Below are 13617 nucleotides of genomic sequence, written 5' to 3' on the forward strand. Positions count from 1 at the left end.
ATAAACACCACAAACAGACATATCCGTCAACTAAACGATGCCAAGTATGCAGTGGTTTTCATCATACAACATTGCATGACCCAGCAAGACAAATCAAACGACCAACAGCAGCTTTTTCAACAGAAAACACACAAAAACCTCAGCCTACTGTTTCGTCAAACAACAAGACAGCGGTTGAAAATACGATCAATAATTCTCAGACAAAAGGCCTGCAGAATAAGAATTCAAACAGCCGCTACGGGCAATCCTTCAACATTCAAAACCAAACCAACCCTCAAAGACGAAACCTAAGTGGAAGCAGTACCAATCAGTCTTTTAGCATCAACCAGAGTCCCGATGCACCAAAAAACTGGTATGAGCAGCCTCAACTCATCCCCGTTTCCTTTCTGAAAGGAAATAAAGCCTTCGATACATATGCCTTAATTGATCCTGGTAGTCAAATTAGTTTGTTCTCGTTGCCATTTCAGAATATCTTGAGCTTCCTTGCGAATCTCAACAATCAGTTCCTCTTCAGTTCCTTAACACTGAAAATAACATGACTCTCTCTAAAATAAATGAGCCAGTCACCATTACTCCTTACAAATCATCAGAATTTTCCTTTGAACTCTCTCGAGCATACAGCACACCATCTTTAAATGTCAGTGCCGCAAATGTTTTCCAATTGAATCAAATTTGCGATGCATTTAACAACCTACGCCATATTCACTTCCCTTATATTGCCGATGGCAAAATCGGCGCCCTCCTTGGTGTTAACGCCTTTGCATTCACCTATCCCACTCATGTCAGTCAAGGAAATCAACATCAACCGTTTGGTGTCAAAACTAAATTAGGTTGGACACTAGCCGGTGAATACGAAAATTGTTGCACAAACAACTATCCTAAATCCTCCAATCTGCCAAACAAAGCCTTCGTCTTTCAAGTTTCAAGAAATCGAATGGACGAACCCGAGCTAGACGAACTAGTTCAACAGTTCTGGAGAATTGAATCCGAAGGAATTCAACCAGACAGCAAGCCTTCGTCTCCTCTTGATCAACAATTTTTCCAGATAATGAAAGACTCAATTAATTTCAATATACAAAGATTTGAAATTAAATTGCCTTGGAAAGAAAGCTCAAATTTGGAAAATAATTATTTTTCCGCCCTCAGTCAAGTCAAAAGCTTAAATAGGAGACTCGAGCGTAATCCTCAACTTCGTGATAATTATATGAAAACTCTGCAAACTGACTTGGAGAAAAACTACGTTAAACCAGTTGAGATGCAAGATCCACCACCGGATCGAATCTGGTATCTCCCACATCACCCAGTTGAGAATCCTAACAAGCCCGGCAAGGTTCGGCGCGTCGCAAACGCTGCCTCTAAGTTCCGCGGACAATCACTAAACAGCAACTTGTTAACAGGTCCTGACCTACTTAATAGCCTACTAGGAGTCCTTATGCGCTTTCGTGAAAATCAAATTGCAGTCCTCGCGGACATCGAAGGCATGTTCATGCAAATTGCTATCAACCAAACTGACCAGTCAGCCCTTCGTTTCCTGTGGATAAACGACGATGAAATCCAACAGTATCAGTTTACAAGACTAATTTTTGGCGCTACCTGCTCCCCATCCTGCGCAATTTATGTTTTGAATCATTGCGTTGATAAAAACGGAGATAAATATCCCGAAGCAGTCAGAGCCGTCAAAAGTCACTTTTATATGGATGATTACATCCAGTCCCATGATACGGTAACGAATGCCACTAAAACAGTTCAGCAAACGATTCAGAGTCTCCAGGAAGGTGGCTTCCGACTCACAAAATTTGTTTCTAATGAACCCGATGTTCTGAAAAACATTCCAACACATGACATTGAAGAAAAAAGTGAAATTGTCAGAGTCATTGGGCAGAAGTGGAATCTGAAAAGTGACACCCTCATTATGAAACTGCTAACAGATTTTTCAACGGACGCAATTGAGTATACTCAGAGGAAAATCTTTAGCCTTGTATGCTCGATATTTGACCCCCTCGGCATACTGTCACTTTAGACAATCCGTTTCAAAATACTTCCCCAAGAAATTTGGAAACTTGGGAAAAAGTGGGATGAACCACTACCCATAAAAATACGCAGAAGACTTCAGAAAATACTAGATTCATACTTCTAAATGGCTGAAGTACATCTTACCAGAACACTAACAAGTCTTCGTTTCTCTGAGAGTAGTGCTGAATTACACATATTTGTTGATGCCTCAACAGCTGCAATGGCAGCCGTAGCGTACCTGCGAATAACACACAACCATTCAGAGATAACAGAAACTTGTTTCCTGATCGGAAAATGTAAAGTGGCTCCATTAAAGCAAACAAGCGTACCCAAACTTGAACTCGAAGCTGCAGTAATTGGAGTTAGGCTACATTCTACAATCGTGAAAGAATCCTCTTTCGCAATTAACAAAACTCAATTCTGGACTGATAGTCAGGTAGTCCTTGATTGGATTGCATCTTCCAAAAAACAACCTGTATATATTGCGAACCGACTCAGAGAAATTGCAGCATCAACCAAAACAAAACAATGGAGACATATTTCCACATTGAACAATCCAGCCGACCATGGCACTCGTGGCCTAGATCCACGTGAAATATCTCTCAAATGGTTGCAACCTCCAGAGTTTCTGTCATCATCAGAGTAAATCAGTAACCAGGCTGTACCTTCCAAACCAGCTGTCGTAGCAACCACAGCACATACAGCTTCAAACGTTCCAGAGCCAATCATAGACCCAGCACGTTTTTCGTCTTGGACGAAAATGCTACTCACCTTAGCCACTGTCTTTAACTTACTGTTCAGAGCAAAGAAACTTCGTGACAGCAAGCAACAGTACACAACCGATGACATTGATCTATCTCGGAAGCACTTGATCAGAAATTCTCAAGAGAACTCATTTCACACGGCAGTTTCATCATTAAAAAGGGGCCTCAAGCCCCACAGTAAATGCAAACTACGGTCTTTGAACCCAATCCTCGATCAAAACGGTATACTCCGTTCATGTGGAAGACTTGAATTTGCTCCTGATTCACTTGAAATAGAAAAGTGTCCAATTATTCTGCATGCGAAAGACACAATCACACGTTTGTACCTAGAACACGCTCATCGCATATGCATTCATCAGGTAACAGAACCCGTCAAAGCGTTTGTTCAGCAACGATACCACGTATTTGGCTTGCGAAAGTGTCTACTTAACATAAAGTTTTGTTGTTTTTTATGCAGAAGATTTAATGCAGAGAACAAACAACCGATCATGGCTCCTCTTCCCGCTTTCCGCTTCCCATCAGCCGCAACACAATTCCCGTTTTCCAATAGTGGTGTCGACTTCTTTGGACCTTTTTATATAGAGGACACAAAAGGAAATCTTGAAAAACATTATGGTTTGATTGTCACGTGCTTGATCACGAGAGCAGTCCACCTTGAAAGCTGCCCAGATCTCAAGACCGGTACTTTCCTAAATGCATTTCGACGTTTCACCAGTAGACGATGTCAACCAGAACTGCTGTACAGTGATAATGGAAAGACATTCATCGGAGCGTCAGAAGAGCTGAAGAAAAGTGCAAAGAGCCTTGACAACGACAAAATTTACAAGGCTCTTGCTGCTACAAACACGACTTGGAAATTCAACCCGCCCTATGGCCCCCACTTTGGCGGTGTTTGGGAGCGCTTGATACAGACAGCGAAAAAAACGCTGCTGATCATTCTAGGCTCAAAACGACTCTCACTTGACTTATTCCAAACAATACTGGCAGAGAGCGAAGCCATCTTGAATTCAAGACCTCTCACAAATGTCGCTGATCTTCCCGATAACGAGATGCCTCTCACACATAACCACTTCTTGATTAGTCGTCCATTCAACTCTCTGCCACCAGGAAAATTTGACAGCCAGACTCCAGCCAGCTTCAGGACATGGCGAAATCTGCAACAGATGATGAACCACTTGTGGAAGCGACTTGTCAAAGAATACCTACCGACACTACTCAAGAGATCAAAATGGAATGAGAACAACCAGTCGCCACTTAAAGTTAATGATGTTGTCTGGATCCTGAAAGACATGACTCCTCGTGGAATTTGGCCTCTTGGGCGTGTGTTGGAGGTGTACCCTGGACGAGATGGACAACACCGTGTGGTGAAGGTAAAAACCGCTTACGGTACGTTCGTTCGCCCCGTTTCCGCACTCGCACGCGTTTTGGCTGTTTAGCCACGTTTTTATAGTTTTTTTCACGTAACGGTTTCTAGGCAACTTGGGTTACCCGCTCTTCGACGACATGTCCAAACGTGTTGCTGGCCCCTTGTTCTGCTTGGAGCTTGTTGTGAAACAATCAAGTCAAGCGCATGAAAACTTGACTCAAGTCCTTGAACAAGTTGAAAACGGTTACCCGCAAATATGTAATCATCAAAAAAACTGTAACAAAAACCTTTACTCAATAAAATCTTTTGACTAGAGAACTTGTTCCCATATATATATATATATATATATATATATATACATATATATAGAACATTCGTTATATGTTGGTAATAAGAATCAATACAAGACTTATAAACAAGCCTTTCAAATTTCCAAACCATCTAGCCCGAGCTTGAAATAATTTTCAATTATAATATGAAAACAGTTGAGTTGTAAGCTGCCGCCTGAAATTTTTCGACAAAACGACGAAAAAACAGAAGCCAAAAAATTGTGCGACTGATACTTTCTAAAATAAAAAGCTTTATTTTGTTTTTTTTTATGTTTTTTTCTTTTGCATGGTAGTTCCAAATCTCTTTTGACGAAAAGTGTGTACCATATATTTGAAGACTGCAAGACAGCAGACACGTCAAAAATTGCAATCAATCGTTTCGTTTGAAGGTTTTAGCTGCCCTGATTATCAACACATGGCTATCATGGCAAATTTTGCAATTGATTCACCAAATGGGTTTACCCAATATTTTTTCCCCCTGAATAAGTAAAATTTTTTGCAGCATCCAAATTATTGGTCTCTTGCTGTGACTATTTGACAACCAATCAGAATGAATTCAACATTGTTTCTGCTGTCGATATCTATGAAAATGCCATCAACTCGATTGCCTCCAGCATTTTTTTTTATTGTAATCAAGCTCAGTGATTCTGCACGGCAAGCAAGGAAGAGCGGAGAACTCATTTTCAATGTTCAAAGTTCATTAAATCGTTTTTAGTTACTATTTTAAACGAATATTAAATTAAGTAGAAGTAAATTTTTTGACATTGATTGAAAACTTGGCTTGATTGTTTCTGCGTAACTTCGGACTAATCCAAGCTCACTGTTAAAATTGAGACGATGACCCTCAAAAAGCTAGTAAAAAAACTTGTATATTATTCAAGTCAATAAAATGTTGCAGCTAATCTCCCACAGCTGCTTCTCCGGTTAAAAGTAATTAATTAGGTAATTCCTAGGTAATTCCCAGAATAATCAGGAGAAACATAGAATCCTTTACATTAGATGTAGGATTGATAAAAACTAGTAGATGCATTCAGGTTTTTCCTCCTCTTAGTTTGGATGTAGATGATAAAACATGATGAGATAACAACAAAAGTAAATCTGTATATCCATATGATGATGACTGGGACGATAAAAACGAACGAAACTGTTTTCCATCAAATGAAGTATTCAACTCTAAATTAAAACAAGCAAACAAATCACATAAGTTCAGCATAAAAGATTTTTGGCAATGTAAAAAAATGAAAGACTAAACAATAAAAAACTTGATAAAAACTTGATAAAAACTTGATAAAAAATCATGATACACTCATACTATCACACGTTTTTGACATTACAGAGGAAGATGTTTATATGTATTCACAGTTGATCCATGTTATAGAGAGTTAACTCCAGGCTTGTCAATGTTAGTGGTTTTGTGGTTTTCTGAAAGAAACAACCAATGTTAAACTAAAATATTGTAAAGAAGACACAAATGATATCTTACTTATAATAGGAAGAAAAAGGAGACAAAGGAATTGTATTGGAGATAGATATAATATAAAAATGAAAAATACACCAGAGTCAAAACATTTAACTGAAACAATTACCCCCGATATTGATGACATCAAAAATATATCCGAAACAAACAAAAAATATACTGTACATGATATTAAAAAAATTAAGTTCGACTTAGACGAAGAAGAGGATAATGATAAAAATAATACCAGAAGTTTAATATTAGGCAAAGCAGTAAAAAGAGAATCTATTATAATTTCAAGATGTATGGTGAAAAAATTACACAAATATGAATTTTACTGAAGGAGAATTTAGCCGTTACACTATCCTGGAAAATTAGCAATCTGGAGGACAAGAAGGTTTAGTTTGTGGAAAAAGCTTAACTACGATGATAATATAGAGCTTAACAGACGTAATTATTCCCATTGTTTCTAGACACCACAGAAACGATTATGAAAAAGTTTGCTCAATAACAGATTCCTAATCAGCCTAACAGATATAAACCATACAACAAATTAATGTGAGCAAAATTGATAAAAAGCATCTATGAAAATTAGGGTAGGACGTTAGATTGCTATTTAGATAAAGGGGACAAATTTGAAGTCATAACAATCCTAAGTCGAAATGTATGAACAATAAGTTGTTTCAACCATACATCGATTATAGCAGTTTATAAGAAAAGAAGCTAACGTTTAATTTGATGAAAGAGCTGTCTTACTCTCGAAAGAATGAGTAATGAATTAAATGAAAAAAAAATTAGAAAATGTAAGAAATGGACACGATGAAGAAACTGTAAGCAAACGAGATTTACAAAAAATATTTGCAAGTACAATAAGATATATATCAACAACAATATTTAGTGATCAATTTGTATCAGTAAATGATTATAAAAGTGTAATAATAGAAAAGAATTAAATATTGAAATCAGTAAACTTGATAGGTATGAATATTTTTATAGTGTACTAAAAACAATAGACAAAAAATTGTACTTTATGTCACATTGATACAGATAGTTTACTTCTTCACTTAAGAGATCTGCTGGATAAAATGGATAAACTCATTGTAAGCAAATTAGAACAGATGAAAGACGAGCAAGAAGATGAAAATATAACTGAAGCTATTTGACGTATGCAACTTTGACGTCGCCGAAAGAACCAGACTGGAATTAAAAAAACAACAGCTAAACAGAGATGACTATGTCAGTGCCTTTCTTAACAGATTTAAAAAATACTTTGAAATTATTAGATTATGATCAATCAATCATGATATGAAAATCGTATAAAAAAATAAACTTGCATTGTCACCCATTGACCCTAAAAAAAGTTGTAGATGGAACAAAATTAGACAAAACGGAGCCCTAAATTATCAATAGACTTAAAATAAACGATGGAAAAAATGAAAAAAAACGATAAAATATTTTTATCGATAGATTTAAACGACATAGAAATTTACAAAGCCAGAAGCAGGATATACAAAATCCTTACATCAAGAAAATGCGACAAATTTTACAAAATGAGCAAAAATTTTGCACAGATTGCACATAATTTTTCAAAAGCTCTAGAAGATAACATCACAACACTAAATTAAAACAATGAAGATTTCTTTTAACTTTAACTCTACCCAAAGATCAGGGTGATACAATTACTGTTGAAAATGACATGATTATTTTTCCATTAGAAATGGGTAAAGAAACAAATTAAAATTAGGAATTTAAACAAATTGTGGCATCACCAGCAGAAATAATAACTGGCATAGATATATTTCTAATATAAAAGTTTGTTAATAACTATGCACAGAAAGAAGATACTAGATGTGATAGATCAAAAATTACTGTTTATGTAAGTGAAAATGAAAGGCATTTCTAGAGAGGACATTAATTAAATCGATATCTGTTTTATCTGAACGTTCAGTTCACCCTAAGAGACTCAGTCTTCAGCAAGCTGTTCACCTAATAGAACAATAAGAAGGTTTGTATGATGAAATGTTAAAGATATCTAACGAATTATGACCAATGCAAATCATCACTCAATAACTTGTTAACCTTGTATCTAAATAAGGTAAAAAATAAAAAGGTAAAGATTAGTAAACAACAATAACTATCTAAGGAGATCTTTAGCCCACAAAAAAATTTTTAAAAGGGAAACGATATCAAAATTATACAAAAATGATTACATTGCTAAGTCACTCTTAAGGAAATACGAAAACAGTTGTAATTTTCTATTAGAGGTTACAGAAAAATTTAAAAAGTTTGCCCGGGTTATATCGTTAATGATAAAATCTGGTACATCATTAACTGGTGCTTTTCACACTATCCTTTTAGAGGGGGCAACAATCGGAAATTTTTGGTTTGATAGAGGTAGTGTGTTTTATAAAAAACAATAAAATTAAAGAAAAACAAACAAGTTTGTATTCACATATAGATCTTTCAAAGCTGTATTTGCAGAGAGATTCGATAAAACTTTGTTACACATAATAAATAATACAACGTTTATCAAAATTGATTTTAATTGGATTAATATATCGATTGCTGCAGTTGTAACACTTAATAGTAACATTACTCTGCCTTCATAATATCATCTGTTGATGTTTCTAATCAGGGAACCTGCTTCATAGGTTTTCCAAAGAAAGTTAAATGCAATTTCATTTTTTGAGATTTCTAAATCAAAACCGAAACTATTGACTAGGTTAGAAATGCAGAAAACCTTATATCTTTTCAAAAACTTATGCTTCTAATCGGAACAGCAATAAATTTGAAATTAATGACAGACTTTCAACACAAACATCTACATATGAAACTTAAGGTAATAATTGAAAAATAGCAGAAGGCAAATAATACAAACTAGAGCAACTTAACTCTAAAATTAACTTTGAATCTTATAATTAAGTATTAGAATCATTTTGTTTTTTTGCAACTTCTTGAGAGTTTTTTTTGACACAAATATTAACAAAGATGACAAACTCATCCAAACAAGACAATAAGAAATTACAAAACAAACGATCTCAAGTAAGGCACTTCAATCTTAGAAGAAAAAGCCAATAACAACATGAACGGTAAACATATTGTCAAAAACTTATCTAGTCCTATCCAAACAAAGATGCTCTAAACAAAATCTTTTAAATATTAATTGGTTATCATCTTCAAAAAAAAATTGAGATATGAAGTTAAAATACAAATGCAGTACGCAAGGGAAGAAGTTGCAACAAACGCTATTCATTTGCCTGAAATTTCACTTAATGATCAGACGATTGATCTAGGTTCTCACTAAACAAATAATATAACTTCTTCGTCTAACACATCAAATGAAGTTGAAAGTTTTTTGTTTTTTTTTTGTTCAATTCAGTAATAATATTGCTAGTAAGATTATCAATAAAAATTTTTGATTGAAACTAGAGATTTAATAGAGTTAATCAGAACTTCACTGTTATTCAAATAGGAGCGGCTTGTTTTGATAGATGAAGAGTGTTAAGACAAGAACACTTTGTACTGCCAAAACTTGTATAAGCAAGTACAAAAACATATGAATCAACAACAATATTTAGTGATCACTTTGTATCTGTACATAAATATATAAATGTAATTAAAAAGAAAAATTAATTATTGAGTTGGGTAAGCTTAAAATAATTTGAATATATCTTGGTCATACTTGTATATTCCGAAATTTTCGATTTCTTTTTGAACGTAGTTGAAGTGTTTTAGTTTACAAAAATTTACCTTTCCTTCTGCTTAACAAATAACAGTCAATTCAAATTTTGGTTTTAGACAAAATTGCAAACTAATTTCTGCACTTACAAAAATTGCGAATAAATATTTAATATTACAATTTTTTAAATCATTTTTCAGCTTGCAAAAATATGCTCACAGAAAAGTCAAGCTGCAAATATAATGGAAATTTTTGCAATTTTTTCGAATTAATTATCAATTTTTTACAAAGATAATTTTCAATTCTTTGCAAATAATATTTTTTTAAAGACTAGGGAAGCTTTTTGGAGCAAAACTGAACAAAAGTGCATGATTTTTTTGTCCGGTAAGCCCACGCAACACGTCAAATATGTTCTGGTTGTAGACAAAAGCAAAAATTTTACACAATTCGAGCAATAAATTTCACTGGAAACGTTAAAATTGTACTGTTTCTTTTCGCTTTTGAGATTGCAGCCGTCTGTTTTGTAGAAAAAAGATACAAAAGGCCCGCGTTTTCTTAATTATATGGTTTCTATAAGAAAGGTTTACGTACCTTGCAAAAGCGACAAAAGATCCTATATCATTTATTATCCAAAACGTGCCTACTGGGCACTTGAAAAGATAAAAACCCGGGTCGATTTTTTCCGCCCAAAATAATGTAAGAGTGGGGCTGCAATGGGAGGATTTCTTAGGAAAATGCACCTCGAACTCTAACACCTTTTTGGGCTGCATTGGGCTTCCAACGGGGGTAAAATGGTGTAAGATTGAGGGGGTAAAGACAATTTAACACCACACTCTTACATCTTTTTGGTCTGTCAAAAGGGCTAAAATGCTGTAAGATTTCGGGTGTAAAGGAGAAATGACCCCCGAACTCTTACATTGTTATGGGGGGTTTATTCCTCAAAAGTCTTCCCATTGCAGCCCATTGCAGCCCACTATTACATGGCAATTTTAGTCAGGGGGGTAATTCCTCAAAATTCCTCCCATTGCGGCCCTTTGCAGTTCACTGTCACATGTCAATTTTAGTCGGGGGGTAATTCTTCAAAAGTCCTCCCATTTCAGCCCATTGCAGCCCACTCTTACATTGCAATTTTAGTCAGGGGGTAACTCCTCAAAAGTAATCCCATTTCAGCCCATTGTAGCCCACTCTTACATGGCAATTTTAGTCCGGGGGTAATTCCTCAAAAGTCCTCCTATTTCAGCCCATTGTAGCCCACTCTTACATGGCAATTTTAGCCAGTGGGGTAATTCCTCAACAGTTCTCCCATTTCAGCCCATTACAGCCAAATCTTACATGGCAGTTTTAGTCAGGGGGTAACTCCTCAAAAGTACTCCCATTTCAGCCCAATGCAGCCCAATCTTACATGGCAGTTTTAGTCAGGGGGTAATTCCTCAAACGTCCTCCCATTGCAGCCCATTGCAGCCCACTTTTACATGGCAATTTTAGTCAGGGGGGTAATTCCTCAAAAGTCCTCCCATTGCAGCTCACTCCTACATGTCTATTTTAGTCAGTGAGTAGTTCGTCAAAAGTCCTCCCATTTCAGCCCATTGCAGCCCACTCTTACATTGCAATTTTAGTCAGGGGGTAACTCCTCAAAAGTACTCCCATTTCAGCCCATTGTATCCCACTATTACATGGCAATTTTAGTCCGGGGGTAATTCCTCAAAAGTCCTCCCATTTCAGCCCATTGTAGCCCACTCTTACATGGCAATTTTAGTCAGTGGGGTAATTCCTCAAAAGTCCTCCTGTTTCAGCCCATTACAGCCCATTCTTACATAGCAGTTTTAGTCAGGGGTTAATTCCTCAAACGTCCTCCCATTGCAGCCCATTGCAGTCCATTGCAGCCGACTTTTAAATGGCAATTTTAGTCAGAGGGTAATTCCTCAAAAGTCTTCCCATTTCAGCCCATTGCAGCCCACTCTTTCATGGCAATTTTAGTCATGGGGCAATTCCTCAAAACTCCTCGCATTGCAGTCCATTGCAGCCCACTCTTACAATGCTATTTTAGTCGGGGGGTAATTCCTCAAAAGTCTTCCCATTTCAGCCCATTGCAGCCCACTCTTACATGACAATTTCAGTCAGTGGGGTAATTCCTCAAAAGTCATCCCGTTTCATCCCATTACAGCCCACTCTGACTTGGCAATTTTAGTCAGGGGAGTAATTCCTCAAAACTCCTCGCAATGCAGTCCATTGCAGCCCACTCTTACAAGGCAATTTTAGCAAGGGGGGCAATTCCTCAAAAGTCCTCCTATTGCAGCCCAACTCTTACATCATTTTACCACCTCGAACAAATTACCCCCACACTATTACATCAACTTCCCCCCATAGACAAATTACCCCCCACTCTTACATTAAAATGGGAGAATTTTAGGGCGGACATTCGACTCGGGAAGTAAAAATTCCGTTTGAACCTTTCGATCTACCTAACCCTCTTTTTCTAAGACGGGACTATTGAAGAAACAAAACCACTTTTTGTTCGTTTTTGTTTGCCCAGGCACGGCAAATATCGTTTCTGAGGTCTGTAAATTAATGATTTACAATTTGTAGAGAAAAAGAGGACCAACTGTAATTAATTATGAATCCAGAGAAAAACTGTCTTATCAATTCGATAACAAATTTCTTGAGAAAATTCATCATAACTTTCAAATGTCTTCTTTTCGAGAAACTATGTTGTTGATAGGAGCCTCATATCAAGTGTAAAAGCTTTTAATAATCTAAATTTTCTGACTATAATCAGACCACTACAAAAAAATTGTAAGTAAGATTGCTTTAAAACTATTAAATTGAAATTCAATCTTAAATTATTTTATTTATGGTAAATGTGTGCTTAAATTTACCTTAGGTTCAGCCCCCCTCCCCTCCTCCCCCACGCATGAATCATGGTAAATTTACCTTAAAATTGTTCAGTGTGCTCTAACTATCCCTCTGTAGATGAACTGAATCTGTTCATTCGTGCAAAAGTACACGGAGAAATTCTATATTTTAGTTTTCAGGGTTGCAGTGTTCAATTTTGGGTTCATTTTGGGAATGGATTGTGGTGCGATTGTTCAAATGTCAGCATGCCGACTTGCATTATTTGTTGCATTATTTGAATGTTGCATTATTTGAACAATTTGCTCGAGAGCCAATTCTTAGCCTTAATAACAGGTACATGGAACGGTTTTAGAAGAATCACGAGAATGATAGTGTTCACGAAGCCATAGGACACTCGAACCGATCGCAATGTAAGATCCCACCATAAATAGAAATAAGATTCCTCCATGCGGGATCTTGCGTTTTCCTGAAAAGCGCACAATTGCAAAACACTAAGACAATTTATTTAAATTTTACTTTTTTGATTAATCGATTTTTTCTCCCATCGCAACGATCCGGAAATTGTTGCCAAATCTGCCGTTTCTGACTTGGAAAGCTAGAGGAAATCTCGCAAAACCTACCCGTACATAACTCAGTACTACCCGCAAATTCAGTAATGAGTCAGAATCTGATTCAGGTCACATTTTGCACTGAATTGTTCTGATTCAGAGCTAATTCAGTGATTCATTCTGAATTATCTTCTGATTCAGAAGAATACTGATTATTTTGTCTGAATTTTGCTCTTATTCAGAAAAATTCAGAAATCACTTCACAGTTGGTTCTGAAACTGTTCTGAATTAGTACCAAAACTCGAAAAATCTGTGAAACTGTTCTGAATCAGTACTGCCTTAGGTACGCGTATTGAGAAATTTATCAAGAAATGCAGGTGGTGGTAAATATACACAAGTTCTCACTCTTCTCACTGGGAAAAATGAGAAATGCCGGAGTCCTATTAGCAAACAAAGAATCTCGACAGGAAATTTTTGTGCCCGACAAGATAATCAACAGGAAAAACGACTGTAAACTTGAATCTTCGTAAAAATGATTGGGATTTATCGTGTTTCCCGGTAGCCCGAACAAAGACCTCTTGAGACGCACAAAAAACATTTTTATTTCCT

The 13617-nt window shown here is 36.2% G+C and overlaps 1 protein-coding gene across 1 annotated transcript in view; it reads left to right on the forward strand.

The window, feature by feature from the left end:
* The first annotated feature begins 1204 nt into the window (after positions 1-1204).
* LOC142344945 (uncharacterized) overlaps positions 1205-13617 on the forward strand; it is a 41657-nt gene continuing 29244 nt past the window's right edge. Inside the window, exons 1-3 of the mRNA XM_075397030.1 lie at positions 1205-1950; positions 2815-2999; positions 3249-4147. Of these exons, the coding sequence (XP_075253145.1) occupies positions 1205-1950; positions 2815-2999; positions 3249-4147 (1830 nt within the window). The remainder of the gene's footprint in view (positions 1951-2814; positions 3000-3248; positions 4148-13617) is intronic.

This window comes from Convolutriloba macropyga, chromosome 8 (genome assembly GCF_964194025.1).
Source record: "Convolutriloba macropyga chromosome 8, txConMacr16.3, whole genome shotgun sequence".
NCBI lineage: Eukaryota > Metazoa > Xenacoelomorpha > Acoela > Convolutidae > Convolutriloba > Convolutriloba macropyga.